The sequence below is a fragment of the Sinohyriopsis cumingii genome, chromosome 14 (assembly GCF_028554795.1).
Source record: "Sinohyriopsis cumingii isolate HCF-2022 chromosome 14, ASM2855479v2, whole genome shotgun sequence".
In the NCBI taxonomy this organism is placed as follows: domain Eukaryota; kingdom Metazoa; phylum Mollusca; class Bivalvia; order Unionida; family Unionidae; genus Sinohyriopsis; species Sinohyriopsis cumingii.
Genome location: NC_142974.1, coordinates 106510905 through 106527548, shown reverse-complemented (window position 1 = coordinate 106527548; position 16644 = coordinate 106510905). Strand labels below are relative to the sequence as shown.

Genomic DNA, 16644 nt, shown 5'->3' with positions numbered 1-16644 from the left:
GTCAGGATTCAGTGACTTTGGAACTCGCACACCGATTTGCTAGGTTTTTAGGGTGTTTGATCTGTCAGGATTCAGTGACTTTGAAACTTGCACACCGATTTGCTAGGTTCTTAGGGTGTTTGATCTGTCAGGATTCAGTGACTTTGAAACTCGAACACCGATTTGCTAGGTTCTTAGGGTGTTTGATCTGTCAGGATTCAGTGACTTTGGAGCTCGCACACTAATTTGCTAGGTTCTTAGGGTGTTTGCTCTGTCAGGATTCAGTGACTCTGGAGCTCGCACACTGATTTGCTTGGTTCTTAGTGTGTTTGATCTGTCAGCATTCAGTGACTTTGGAGCTTGCACTGATTTGCTAGGTTCTTAGGGTGTTTGCTCTGTCAGGATTCAGTGACTCGGGAGCTCACACACTGATTTGCTAGGTTCCCAGGGTATTTTATATGTTAGGATTTAGTGGCTTTGGAACTAAAAAAATAATTTGATAAGTTCCCTGGGGTATTTGATCTGTCAGGATTCAGTGACTTTGGAACTCGCACACTGATTCAGTAGTTTCACGGGGTGTTTGATAGGTTAGGATTCAGTGACTTTGGAACTCTTACACTGATTTGCTAGTTTGCCAATATGTTTGGTATGTCGGGATTCGGTGACTTTGGAACTCTTACACTGATTTGCTAGTTTCCCAGGGTGTTTGATTTTGTCAGGATTCAATTGCATGTAGTGTCTTTGAACATATAATTTCATTATTGCCATTGATTAAAATTCATATGTATAAATCCACTCACTGACAAGTGCTAACATTCCAGAAAAAAATAGTAGTAAAAAAATTTCAGACTGCAGCATGTTAATAAATTTGTCTTAAAATAATTTACATGTAAATTATCCAGGCATTCAAAAAGAAAGCTTGATGTACATTATTGTAGGTACAAAGTAGCAAACTTAAAGAGCATGTGTTATGGTGAGATGCTTATACCATTTTTTGTTTTGCACAGCTATACATGTTGCATGCTGGGATTCATTTTGATTCGTTCAATTTTCTTGAGAGGAAAAGAAAGGCTTTGGTTTGGACATATGCAAGTTCATTGTATTATTGGATAAATGTGGGTTTCAGTTGCTAAAATATTGGAGAAATCATAATTTTATTTCCAGGGAACATGTTATAATTGTAATTTCAGTTACGTATGTGATACATGCACAGCTTTGATTATTTTTTTCTTGTTTCAGGGACTGGAAGGAATTTCTTTACATCAGTTAGAGGAGGGTATTTTTTTCCTCATTGCACAGGACATAAAGAAATACACCTCCATTCGCAGTCTTGACTTGTCAGATTGCAATATTTACCTTCAGATGGGCAAGACCAGAAACAGGACTTCAAGTAGAGTGAAGTTTATGTCGACTCTCAGCAGTTTAGAGAATTTAGTGCGTCTAGATCTCAGCTTTAACTACCTCTTAGGGTGCCTTGGTGAACTTCTGGATAGCTTGCATCGCCCCTTAGAGTTTCTCAGTATTCGAGGATGTGACTTGAATGAAGCCGATCTTATGGCATTAGCGAAGTCAAAACATGGTACCTCCTTGCGAGAACTCAACTTGAGCAAATTGTGTCAATTTTCGATATATGATTCTGACAAGATATCTCCAGCTTTTTTGCTCAAAATTACAGCATATTTTCCCAACTTGACGTTACTCAATTTATCACAAAACCATCTTCCAGATGCCTACATCCCTGAGTTCTGTGATATACTTGTAAAGAAATTATCCGGTTTAAAAGGTCTGGATATTGCTGGAAATATTATGACAGACCAAAGTCAGATTGAAGTCACGCGAGCATGTGCTAGAATTCCATCGATGCAGTGGTTAAGAATGACATGTTTTAACAACCTTGGAGAAGATGGTTTACTGATGTTACGGGATGCTGACAACAAACAGCGCTTTTTGGATTTGTTGAAATCACTGGGCAGGAGTGACATTTATGTGGAGGTTGTTCGCTTGTCGTTTGCAATATTCCTGGATCTGATTGATGTCTTTCACTAAAGTTCGGTGTCAGTCACATCAATCTTTTCAACATGTAATTATCATCATTGTTCAATTCAGACATGTAGCACATTGTATCCATAGATAATTTAAATTGGCTTTATATAAATTTATTCTTTAAACCTTAGTTGATTTCCTGAAGAAAATCCTAAATAGTTGTGTTTTAAGTATTTATGGCTATGAGGGCTTATAAGTTAGTCTTTCATCAGACTTTCTCTCTCCCTCTAGCACAAGATTGTTATTGCTACTTCTCCAAAACTACTTAGAGGGTTGTCATGAAGTCTATACATACATTCATCCCATGGTTTAGTTGGTCTGAAATGAATGGGTGTTGTTCTGAATAAAGACAGTCCAGACCTGACACCCACTGTGACCTCGACACCCACTATGACCTCGACACCCACTATGACCTCCATTTCAGTCATCTTGAAAGTCTTGTTATTGCAACTAATCATGAATATGATGGCATATTGACTTGGGGGTAGTGGCTTCACTTACAAACTAATAAGATTTTGTTTAGCTCACAAGCTTATGGTATGGTTTTGCAAAAAGATGATTATCTGTAACAGTTACTTGTGTTCACGTTATGTTGTATTTCTTATCCTATTTTGATCTATTTTGGAATAGGCTATACTCATCCAAATCGTGGATGGGTTCAGTAATGAGCAAGTTTCATGCATATTAATTAGATAAATCTTGCATATGATTGACTGTGCCTTTGTTACAACTCTAGAGAATGTATTTCTCATCAGATTTGGATCAAACTTAGAATATCAGCTTGTCTCATTGAGTTCATTAATATATCAAATAGGGGTAATCCTGCATAAAGAAATATGTGTACATTCAGTTATGGCCCAACCTTTTAATGTTCATGTGAAGATATAAAAAAATTCATAATCTCAAGACAAAAAAAAATTACAACAAAATATAACAGATTTAAATTTTTTACAAATCAGAGCATCGTTATGATAATGATGGTTATAAGGATGATATTAATGGTGATAGTAGCAAAGTCCCATAGTAGTTATGTTTTGCTTATTACTATTTACTCATCCTTCAATACTTTCACAACATCTTGATTAGGTTTACTGTCTGCTTTATTGATTAATGATTTGTACCTCTTAGGGATACCAGGATGTAATGCGATGATGTCACAACATCTTTTCATGCATTGGCAATATTTATCTTACATCTTATCAAGAGGCTATATTTTAGCTTCTGTGTCAATCAGTCTTGATGTATATATCAAGATCTTGTAAAGGTTTGAACATCTGTTAGAACAAAGTTTATTATATGTCTTTGTCTTGTATGTCTTTGAAAAGAACTTATTTCAGCTGGTACTTAAGTAGGTAAAAATCAGCATGATATAAGGTTTGGAGACAGTTTACATAGGGCTGTTCTTGCAGTACTGCTGAAGTCTGCTTGGTGAAAGTGCTAACTTTTGTATATGTCAGGTGAGTGATATCAGGCTCTCTTGGGTCTCCTGTTACTGAAAAAAAGAATTTTAGCTACTGCTAATATGAACAAGCTGTTTAATAAAAGACTCTCCTGTAGATCTAATGTTGTGGGTCAAAGCTTTTTCACAGTTGTATGCTGGTAATACACAGTTGAATACAGCAGCACAAAATTATCAGAAGTTCACAATAAGACCAGATAAATATGTGAACAAAGGTTGCAAATTTTATGCTGTTGAAAAGGTAAATTTTTTATCCTGTTGTACAAATGTTTTGTCAGGTCCAGTACACAGTGTGTCCTATTTCTAGAGCTGTTGTACAAATGTTTTGTCAGGTCCAGTACAACATACAGTGTGACCTATTTCTGTTGTAAGTTTTCAGACTCAACTAAATGAGACAGTTTGTGTAAATTGTAGATATTAGATGTATAGTTTAGAAATTGGTATTTACTCTAGTGAGATTTTTTCAAAGTAGCTGTGGATGTCTTCTAATATAGAAGCTATTATTGCCTTCAGATTTTCAGTTTTACAGAATGTCCATCCACTGTATTCACTATGTTAACATCTGATATGCATGTTAACTTTGTTTACACATTTTACTGTGTATTGACCATGTTACACCTGTACTTTGTTGACATTGTTAGATATGTACTGTGTGTTGACCATGTTACATACATACTGTGTAGTATTGACCATGCTACACAAGTATGATCTGTTGACTATGTTACACACTGTATTGTGTATTGGCCATGTTACAACAGTACTGTGTATTATTGACCATGCTACACATGTACTGTGTATTGGCCATGTTACACCTGTACTGTGTATTGACCAAGTTACACATGTACTGTGTATTGACCAAGTTACACATGTACTGTGTAGAGCAAGCATTCCTCCAGGCACAGGCCAGGTACATGATTTTTAAAGCCACACCCTATGATATAACTAACCTGATAAAACCGGGTTGTGGGCCATATATTGTGTATGCCTTCTCTATGGTATTATTCTGTGCACAATTGATAGTGAGACTAAAGGCACACTACACTGAACAAATTTGTGTAAAAAAGGGGTCATTAATTGCAAATTAACAAATCATAATTACATGAAATGTATTTATTTAATGTTTGCCTCAAATTGTAAAGTATGTATCAGATAAACTCATTTTTGCACCCAGAATATGATTTTACTTGAAATATTTTGGTGGCGCTTACATGACTATCATTATTTGTATTAATTGAGCAAATATTTGTGATATTGTGACATCAACTTTTTCAGTCATATTGACAAACTTTTACTGTTAAAACCAAAATGTTGAAATGTTACAGTCAGTGGATTTATCAATATAAGGTGATGTTCTGCAGTTGACATTGTGTTATTACAAAGATTTCCGGCCATAGTTCAGAAATAGATTTGTAAGACTCCTGTGGTACACTTATGTAAGGTGTCACAACTTTATACTCTGACCATCAAATTGATTCACTGTTTTCCCAATCTAACAAAATTGTGGAACCTGGTCAAATGTTGATGAATTCATCAGACTGCATGGCTGACAATTGACTGTATAAAATTGTTAATATAATTGTCTAGAGAAGTGTGGCATAGTAACAGTTACACTAACAAATGTGTATTTTATCAATACACTCCATAATATAATTTTTGTCACTGAATTAATACCTCCAGGTAGCATGTGCTTTCCATGAAAATGTAGTGATTTTAGCTTGTCTCGCTAACATTGCAAAAACCAGGCAGTGTTTAAGAAACTTTTCCATTCTTTGTATAGATATAATTTTGTTAGCATTTTTTTTACTACCAGATCAAATAGTTGTTATTATATCTCATTCCCATATATTTTTATACAGTTAGCCCATATGGGACTGCTCCGGTGGCATAGTGGTTAGAGCGTCCACCTTGGATGCAGGAGGTCGTGGTTTCAATCCCCGGCCGAATCATACCAAAGACTTATAAAATGATACTAACAGCTGCCTCGCTTGGCATTCAACATTAAGAGGTTAGTGTTGGGACTGGTTGGCCTGGTGTCAGGATAATATGACTGGGTGGGACATCATGCTACATATCTGCGGCATGATGCCTTGGTGCTAGACATCACTGTAAACTGCCACACTGTAGACACCATAGCAATATGACTGAAAAATTGTTAAAACTACATTAAAAATCCAAATCACATACACACACCCATTGGGAAAGGCAGATGGAAGACACCTGTCCCAGATGATGTCAATTGTTGACACTGTAAATGATACCATTATTTGTATGATGCCATAAACATCTATTTCATGCAGTTTTAATATTAAAAAGACACATTTTCCTAGCCATTAAATAGTATTCATTATTTATATTTATTTGTTTCAAGCTTTCTCTGCTAATTCAAATTATATAATAACTTTTAGAAATACTCTGTATTTCTAAAGTTATATATACACTGTTGATAAACTGTATGTGTTTTTTCTACACTACTGTAAGAAAAGAAGAGAAAACTCCATGACATGGTTCAGTTTGGGAGAGGAAATTCCTATCTTCTTTAAAAGTGTGAACTCAACAGAGAATCATTTCTGCCAACAAATTTGGACCCATGCCATATAACAGATTATAGTTGTCTCCCCTTTATTAGGTAAAGATGAGGCATAGGTATCACTTCTCCAGTGGAAACAGCAGCCATATCAGTCTAAGGTCATGATCTGTTCTAGAGGGAGCTGCTGTAGCTAAGTTGGTGGCCATGCTGGGTCAGCTGTTTGCTTGGACAAGATACTTGGCTCCTATTTGTTTTGCACATTAAAGCCAAAATAAAGTGCTGAAAGTGCCACTAAAATATAGCTGTCGTCTATTCAGGAATTATAAATTTAGCGAAAAGGAAGGAAGTGAATCTTCATTTGACATGCTGCAAGACTAATTGTGTCCAGGGAAAGATAACCCCTGCCAAATCATTTTGCATTTTTGTAGTTATTAGGATAATATACAATTTTTTAATGTACAAGTCTGAGTCATATTTCTGGTGAATAAGGACATTCTGCTTAGTCCTTTTATTAGCCCTGGATCCATCTTAAAACTTAGTTTAATTAGCTTACCTGATAAAACCAAATGAACTTTGGAAAGATCATTTCATCAGTTGTACATTGTCCATTCACATTTCTTATTTACAGGTTCTCAAGAAACCATGACAACAATTTGTACATAAAAAATTTATAAAGAGCATTTTGACACGAAAGCCTTTAGTCTGTTCATTTAATGCCAGTTGATCATTCAATATGGCCACTTTTTTACTAAAATTAGAAACTGTGTGCAAAGCCACTAACAGAAACTAAATAAATTTTACAGAAAGGATGTGGACATGAAGTTTACCCCGACTCTGTATCAAATATGCCCTTTGTTACTAAAACTTGAAAAACCCTCAACCCCAATAATTTATGTTTTTAAAACAATTCTTGACAGAATTTTATGAAATTTGACAGAAAGTGCTATGACATGAATGGCTTTTCAGAATTATGCAGGTGATGATAATCCACAATCCAATATGTCCATCATTATTAAGAATAGAGGAAGGTTAAAGAAACTTTGTCATAAAAGATCCAATCAACAGAATTTGATCAACTTTGACAGAAAGCATCATGGCATGAAGGGCTCTCAGATTTGTGAAGCTACTGTCAATCAATCATCATTACTAAAAACAGAAAAATGTTTATTAAGCAACTTTATCTCTATAAAGCAAATTAACTTAATCTGATGAACTGGAACAAAAAATACCCTGGTATAAGTGGTGTTCAGATTTATCAAATGAGGTGTAGTCACCAGCAGACATGGCTATTGTTGCTGAAATTGGAAACTTTAAACAATTAAAAATTGCTGAACAGAAAATGACCAAATATCTAAGAAAATTCCTTTTAAGTTTATACAAAGGATATAGATTTGCCAGAAAATGTGACCACTGCTACTAAAAATAGAAAAACATTGTATAATAACTTCTAAAAATGACTGATTAGAATTTGTAAAACTTTGACAAAAAGGCATCCCGTGCCTAAATTGGTTTAAAATTTATACAGATGAGGTCAATGTGATGTTATATATAGCCACCTTTACTGAAAATGTAGAAACATTTAAATGTTTTTCTCAAAGGCTGCTGATCAGAATTGACCATATTTGATGGAATGCATCTTGATGTAAAGGCAGTTATTTTGTTACAAATGATGCCAATCTGCCATCAAATGTGGTAACCATTGCTAATAAATACAAATGTAATGTTACTGAAGTTTACATAGAACAATGGCATGAAAGATTTCAAGATTGTTGTGCAGTTGATGCCAGTCCACAATATGGTCATCATTACTGAAAAGGGATGTCTTGAATTATCTCTAAAACAGCTGCTCAACATAATTTGACCAATTATAACAGAAAGCATATTAGCATGAAGCTCATCAAGTATTAGAATAATGATGCTGATTTGAAATCAGGGTTATCAAGTACGAGGAAAATGATGCTGATTTGATATTAAGTACTAGAAATATGATGCTATTTGACATCAAGGTTGTCAAGTATTAGAAAAATGATGCTGATTTGACATCAAGGTTATCAAGTATTAGAATAATGATGCTGATTTGACATCAAGGTTATCAAGTACTAGAATAATGATGCTGATTTGACATCAAGGTTATCAAGTACTAGAATAATGATGCTGATTTGACCCAAGGTTATTAAGTACTAGAAAAATGATGCTGATTTGACATCAAGGTTATCAAGTATTAGAATAATGATGCTGATTTGACATCAAGGTTATCAAGTACTAGAATAATGATGCTGATTTGACATCAAGGTTATCAAGTACTAGAATAATGATGCTGATTTGACATCAAGGTTATCAAGTACTAGAATAATGATGCTGATTTGACATCAAGGTTATCAAGTACTAGAATAATGATGCTGATTTGACATCAAGGTTATCAAGTATTAGAAAAATGATGCTGATTTGACATCAAGGTTATCAAGTACTAGAATAATGATGCTGATTTGACACAAGGTTATTAAGTATTAAAAAAATGATGCTGATTTGACATCAAGGTTATCAAGTATTAGAAAAATGATGATGATTTAACATAAATGTCATCAAATATCAGAAAAAAATTGTTGATTTTACATTGGATTTATAATGGAGATGTAAAAGCAGCAAAACAAAAATACACCTTGAAACAAATTTTTTCTTCGCATATTTGGTCATTAGTCATGAAATAAAGTTTTAAAAATAGCAGCCTGTTGGCCAATATTTCTTGACCAACTGCTCATGCATCTGGCTATTTGGCATATATCAGCTAGGTGAGCAGTCTGTGATCCACATAGAATGTTTTGATACTTAAGTTGAAAAATATTTTCTTTTAGTTTGATTTTTTTTTTCATAGCAAAATAGTAATGCTTTTTCTTTTATGTTAAATGTAATTGATTAAAAAGATGAAAGAAAAGAACAACATTCAAACTTCATTTCTTTAGAAAAACAAATGCCTTTTGACTTGTCATTATGAATGCAACTTAAGGTAACATTATCAATAAAAGAAATGTGTCAAAATTATGAAACATAACATTTATTGGAATCAGTAATTTAGCTAAGCCTCAGAGCATATGGAAGTTAACTCTTTAACTTTCTGGGGCTATAATCATCACCATAAGGAAAACAATACTGACAACACTGCAAAAACAGACATAAGCTCAGGCATCAGGACATCAGCATTACTATACCACTGAGATTCATCAATTCCAGGTCTGGTCATCCACTGGGTACACAGGGATTCACCAATTTTTTTCTGGACATCCATTTGACCATACCACTCTATTTCATCGATTCCTGGTCAGGATATTCACCTCATCATACCACTTGAATTCATCAATCCCCAGTCATCTTGCAAAACACTTGATGCTTTCTATGGTTCAGAATAATTTGTTTACTGTTAAATTATGGATTTAATGTTACGGTACTGCTTATAGTATTTAAGTATGATGTACATATTTCACAAAAGTATTTTATACATTTACATGGTAAGACTGTTTGAAAATGTTGTAGAAAATAAAACTTGTTCTCTTCTTGCAACTAACATTTATTTTGCTCTTTTGTCACAACATTTTCTGTGAATACTAGTGGTGTACAAAAATGTATCCTGGCATGAAGATCGTTCAGATTGGTACAAAATGATGCTGATCTTCCATCAAGTATGGTCGTTGTTATTAAAAATAGAAGAAAAAAAAACTTGAAACTGCATCAGAAAACAATATCAACAGAATATGACAAAATATGTACTAACAGCAGGGTAGGGGAACAGACCAAACAATTTGACCATACTGAGCCTTCTTTGACAATTTCCCATTTCCAAGATACCCAGAAATCCGCATAACTTCATTTATCAAATGGCTCTATCCCTCCCCTCTAGACAGTACTAAAAACAGGCATATTCAGATCTTGGCTGGAGACACGAGTACCAGCCCGGTTTTTAGCGTGTCTCTACTTTTATTCTTTTGCCATGGTTCCAAAAGGAAAGACAAGACAATTCTCTTTCAAATACGTTCCCCAATGACATTAACATAGGATGCAAGCCTACTACTTTCCGTACCAGCCCTACTAAAAAGACAAAAATACACATGTAGGCTTTATCCGTCTATTTTATATAGACAAGGGTATGTCACTCTTGCCGATTACCTCGCCTTGCCACTATTTGGTCATGCTGTCTATTTAGACATTAGGTGTAGCTAATTTTTAAGCTTCGCTGCCTTGTTATAAACGCACGAAACAGCGTTTTTCACTAGGGTTGCGCGACTAACGGCAACACGAACCAGCAAGGACGGAAATAGTCTGTACAATACCAAATTTTACCGGTACAAATGCTAACCAGCCGATCTCAGCAACGCATGGTTTATCACTTGCATAGAATGGAGAAAATTGTACTATAAACAATACTTCAGAGTAAGAAAATTAAATGAACTAGTTTTTGTTCTTTGCTGGAGCTGCATTTGTAATGGACAGTGTCAAGTCGACACCACGCCACTATAGTTCGTTCCACACAGCATCGCGAATTTTGTTATTTACCGAATTGCAGATAGGATAAAATTTACGATGATGTTTGGAACAAAGTAAACTGCAAGTTGCATTCCATTATCGCCTCTCTGTCACTTAATCCACACACAATTAAAATCTTTGGTTCAGAGTTCACTTATAAAGTAAATAGTAAATAGTTAAAATGTTTCCATGCAATACAAAAAGTGTTTAGTTTTAGTGGCTTGGTTTGAATGAAAGCTTTCACCTTTAGCATGGCGAGATTACATGCCTTGCAGTTAACTATAAATAAAAACGGCCAAAATCCAAACCAAGCCAGTCCACTAGCAAACAAACACGTGGTTATTAATTTGTTTTAAACAAGAGTAAATTAAAGCACCAACGGTATACAAAAACGTAAGCACTATAACGAAGAAATATCTTGACATTTAAGCATTTATGTCTCAACTCAGAGAATATCGGTGAAGGTTTCGAAGTCTGATTCAGCGTCGACGCTGACGCATGGAATTTAAATATGTAATTGCCCGTTGAAATAAAAGCTTCTTGTTTCTTAATATCTTTGCAGTTGTTTTTGATTGCTCAGCCCTTGTACATGAAATATGTGCCATTGAAGGCGAAAAAGCTTGACGATGAATCCTTTTAAATTGGAAGGTCATGCTAGTCTTTATCTGCAGCACTTGTACTGGGAACTGGCGTAGATTTAGTACTTTAAGAAAAGAACGTATCGATCGCTGTGGTATGAACAAACACGTCAACGCAAACGGAATGAATCAAAAAGTGACTGGTTGGATTAACGTCTAGGAAACAAAAAGAGGAGTGCTTTAATTTGTATTGTTTCCTCGTGAATCAATTATTAATAATATTATATAACATGTAAGCAAATGTTGTGTAGATGTATATTATTTACACACTGAATCGCTCCTCCTACTATTGTTTCCTAATATTTCTCTAACTTTGTGTCATTTCAGGCCTGACAATGGCGACAAAATGCTAATAATGTAGAAGCAAATAAAGGCCAGTGAAGACAATCATGACATGTGCCTTGATTGCACAAGATGCACTTCTTCTCTAACATACAGCATGTGTAAATCCTGGTCTAAGGGCATTTGGTCAACAGGGATACAATAACCAACTGAATGGAAAAATAGAAGAACCAGGAGGGGCAAGTTTTGAGACTCCATCCTTAATCAACATCTCTTCTGAGCTTTGTGGGGGACGCTACCGGGATCTCCCTCACCAATATGTCCTCAAGACGTTAAGGGGGCATCAACAGAGATGGAGGACAATTTATCAGAAGGGTTACATCAATCTACCGTTGAACAGATTCTTCGTCTATTAGAGGAGACGTCGATGCAGTTGATATAAGTTTACAGTACATTTTGCCTCTATTCCCTTCCTTGCCTCTAAGAGGAATTTCTGTGGGTTATGGGGAATGTTCCCCCAATTTTAGGCAACCCAGTGGGCGTAAATCCCCTACTTAATGAGCATGGCCTTAGAGACTAAGTCCAGAGACCCCACATGTCTTCTATGTCCAGCCGTACCAACCGTCCGGTCATCTCAAAACTGAGGACTGGATTGATAGAACGGTCCGGCCTTATATAATGTATGGGGATCTTAGTGACCGATCTGTCTGTTCCGCTGCATATTTGGCGACGTATTCGTTTTACGACGGGTATTTTACTGGCAAATCCAACCGACCAGACCAGCCTATGACGATGCTTATATCGGTTAATACCGTAACTGAATTTTTACAGAAGGCATCCAGCCCGAATTTTCACCCGGCAATCCATATTTCTATCCATGCAATACACGTGCGACAGACCGTCATAACGTGTGACATTTCATCTGGGCAGAACCAAAGAACTACGATAAAGATGACGGGATATTTTCACTTTTGCTTCCTAGAATGGTATACGCAGAAGTGCGGGTTGACCTAGACCAAGACTCACGATCAATTGATTAAGGCGAAATGACGCAAAACCAACAGTACTCCAGTCCTACTAAGGAAAGAACGAAATTTAGTTTCCAGCCAGCCCTTGAAGAGATTTTATAGATTAGTACTGGTCCCCAGCCCAATTGATACAATTTTTTTTAATACAGTTAAGACATCGGTGGACATTGACGACGATGAAAATGTCGTCTTTCTGGACACTTCCCCAATGTAACAAAAATAAAGAGATTAATGAAGTATTTGTCAGGTCAGTATAATGATCCGGGTAATGCCAAGGCTTTTTTTGTGCAGAAAGCCACATACCAGGCAACAATCACATATGGGAGGCAACAGCCATAATTGCTTGAGTAATCAATAGAAGAGCACATCGCTCAGTAGCAAATGCTTTTCCAGCTTCCACCAATTTGGATTTGGTCAGACATGACGCATGCCTACTTTACACATCCTTTAGGTCAAGCCACATTCAGGAATTAAGGACCACCTGTTTTGGGTCACCTTTACTGTTTTAGAGGTAAGATTGAAGTTGTTCGGAGGTAGGCATCCAAGGAACTGCCCTTCGATCTTGCGCCAGACCCAAACCGGCTATTCGGAACAATCATTTACAACCACAAAAGAGAGACGATAATCGGAGACATATAATTTAGTTTAAAATATGCATCTTTGATATGCTTTAAAAGTTCTTATCATATGCAGAGCATTGAAACATGTTCATATTTTCCATTTAGAGATACACAACCATGTATACCTATTAACATGCATTAAGGAATACGCACTACCGCAATGATCACATTGGATAGTACTGCGAGGTGTGGTAAGAATTTATAACCAAGTACTGTAAAACTACATACACATTGACTTCGCAGAGATGGTGAAATGTATCCATGCATAAGGTGTAGTATTCGTGTTAAGGCACACCATTCATTTTGCTGGGCTTATGGATGGGAGATTACGTGCTTGCCTCAGGAAAAAAATAAAACCGCTCGCTTACTTTGATAAATTCAGCTACTAGCTCTGTCATTATTATTAAAATTTTTAATTACTCCACTAAGACATACCTGCTCAAAAGTAACATGTACAACAATTATGTGTATTGAGTGACGAGTTTGAAGCACAGACAATGTTCGACATCCTTATCCCAGGAGTCACACAGCAATTGAGCAGCTTGGGAAGAAAATCTACAGGTAACAGGTGGCCCATTGCAAAGTTTGCCTGTCTTCAGAATGCAGAACACACATTAGGCCCTTCAGCAGAAAAGGTCAATTTGGGCGCAATTGAAATCGAGGATTCTGAAGTCTAATTTGATCTTAACAAGATAGTGTCACACCCTGCACCTATTTCGGAAACATAAATCTGGATTGGTATCGTTGTCTTTGTTACTCCGTTGAAGAGTTTGAAGTCAATGGATCTAACCATGTCTGGTATTGATACAACATGCTATGATAATAGTTATCCAGTGACAGCAGTAATCAACGGCCTCTACTACTTTAGAGATTCCGACCCTGACAAACTGGCCCCTTTGAGGAACAATTGCCTCAATTTTATGGCACATGCACTAGAGTTTTGGCTATATAAGGTCCGAAAACGACAGATGAACACCAATAACACAATAACATAGCCACGCTGGCACTAACTCCCATTGTGCTAGCAAACTTAAGGTCGGCGAAGTACTCATCCTTAAGCAACAGCAAGATAACCATTATGCAGGTTGCATTATCTAAATTATTTAGGCCTATGGCCAAATGACACTCAACAGTTCAGTGTAGATCGCCTGAACAATGCACTCAGAGACACTTGAAGGGCAATGTGATGTTGACCTATTTGGAGTGCAACCGCAGAAGAGGGATGCGCTGGTTTGTACGTTTGAACAGCATGACCAGTTGGATAGTATGTCGGCACATTTATTAATGCCGAGCCAGCAAAAACCACAGGCCGGTTAGACCGACAGTCGGCGGACTTTGACATCAGCGACGTGCATGTATGTAGACTAAGGAGCCGGCCCGGTGGTAGCTGTGTATTAGGGGTATAACAACCAGCTATCCACTCACAAACGTTTGCTTAAGATTCGCACCATCCGTGCTAAACAGATAATAAAGCCATGGCAAGCCTATCGTACCAACCACAGGCCATAGACTGTATGTATTTGCGGATCATCATGGGCAGGTGTCGCTGCGTTATCCGTCTTCCAGTTTTTCTCGTGCTAATAGGTATTGTACCTAGGTATTTCAAGGCAGATTTTTTATCTTCCAGACCAACTAGCAGGCATGTCATTCACTGTCGTTTCACAAATAGCATAACTAAGTCGCTTAAGCCACGTAACCTCGCCGTTCAGGGTCGCCAACTGTTGGAAGTCGGGGTCCCATTCACTGCTAAGCCCGCATATTGTCGGTGGGGATCAGCATCTCATAAGTAAAATGATTCCCAAAGAGCCGCTTGGCCAGAGTATAGTTTAAGTGATGCTCTATGCGCAATAGTTATCGGGATCACATGAGTTGCTTGGCCATGAGTTGCGACCCGATACCATAAACTCCAGCCTGGTGTCAACCTGCAACAGTTTAGGCCAGTTTAGTTGTCCACGCTTGCTGATGCACGCCAGAGACTCGGCGACTTTGGAAATCATTGTGGCTAAGGGTTCGGCCACTTTGTAATGACTTGTACCGTCTCCCAGCTTTGTCGTTCGTCGGGAATAAGAGGTTGGCCTGATGCACATCGTCACCGGAAATCTAAGTTTGCAATCTAATGCAACGTATTCACACAATATTGCTGAGTGAGCGGCAGTGTATGCTTAGAGCACTGCAACACTCTTTCAGTTCCGCTATTTGGGCCGCTCAAGCTGAAGTTTGGAGGTGGTGTTTGAAGTTTTGTAATCCCCCTCCTCATGAATGTGCACCCAAAGCTCTTTAGCTCCAAAGCCCATTGCTAAACCTAACAGAAAAATAAGCCAATAATTAATTTGGGTGTTCGTTGCTAGGAGTTTAGAAATAGTTGTAGCCAGGTAGCTGCTGATAACAAGTCAATATGATTTCGTTTATTTGCTGCTTGGGCCAACGTGTAAAATCTGAAAGTTTTGGTTCATTGTCAATAACTGATCCGTCGTCTGTTTTTTTTTTCCTCCGCTGATTACCACTTAGTAGTAGCTCATCTCGGCATCGATATTATTCTAAATCTGTTCACCATGCTGCTTGGTGCGCAGCCGCATTGAAGTAACTGAAACTCTTGGTCGTTTCCCGGAATACTCGGCCTGGGCAGCATTAAAGTCTCCTTTCTTCTTGTCATGTCGATCGTGTTCCGAGCTTTTTGTTTCATTCAGTAAAATGAAGTAGACGAATATTTAGGCGTTGACGACCATACCAATAGTGGCCATTATGTAGACTTAATTAATTATATTAGCTGGAATAATGCCTTGTTCGATTAGCGTGTCCTATATTCAGAGACTGAGCCATGTAGTGCCAACGATCTTAACACTGGTTTCAAAGTCGACAGATTTAATTTGTAGAACACTCTTGACAATCAATGAATTTTTGCGGAGATAGAATGGTAGACTAGATTTTCAAACACAATACAATATTGTATGCATAAAAAGGGCCAGGCGTATGTCTAATAGATGTAGCGGGTAGCTACTTTGCTTTTAGTTCCATCTAGTACAAAGACGTTGCTTTTCGCTTTGTTTCTTGCGGTGCTTGCATATGCATGTGATTAATTATGGCATGCAGAATGAGGCCATGTACCAAAGATATGCTGGCCCAGAAAGAATAATAAAGCATTATCACTTGCTGATTCTCTTGAACCGTCGAGATAGTAAAAGCTTGTGTACATATAACATATTTAGACATAATCTAGTAAAATGGTGCAAAATAAACATTATTGTATGAAAAACTAATAAATTGATTACTTTTTCTTTTAGAGAAGTGATTACTTTGCGGCGAAAAGTATTGAATTTTGTAAATTGTGAATTATATTTTCCTGTATTTGTTAAAAGCTTTAAAATTGTCTGCATTGTTAGATGCTTGTCTTTGCAGTATTCCGACATTATCTAAATTTCTTTCCAATGCTGCTTGAATGCTAAGATGGGTCTATGGAGTTACAAATTATATGAGTGAATGTGATATTCATCTGTACTATATTAGTTAACAGTGACATAGCCAATTATTTGTAGGAAAAAGGTTGTCTAAAGTG

The 16644-nt window shown here is 36.9% G+C and overlaps 1 protein-coding gene across 1 annotated transcript in view; it reads left to right on the top strand.

Moving 5' to 3' along the window:
* Window positions 1-9567, top strand: part of LOC149784568 (uncharacterized) — a 31264-nt gene extending 21697 nt beyond the window's left edge. The window contains exon 8 of the mRNA XM_089932640.1: window positions 1219-9567. Within this exon, the coding sequence (XP_089788766.1) occupies window positions 1219-2025 (807 nt within the window). The 3' untranslated portion in view covers window positions 2026-9567. The remainder of the gene's footprint in view (window positions 1-1218) is intronic.
* The last annotated feature ends 7077 nt before the right edge of the window (window positions 9568-16644 follow it).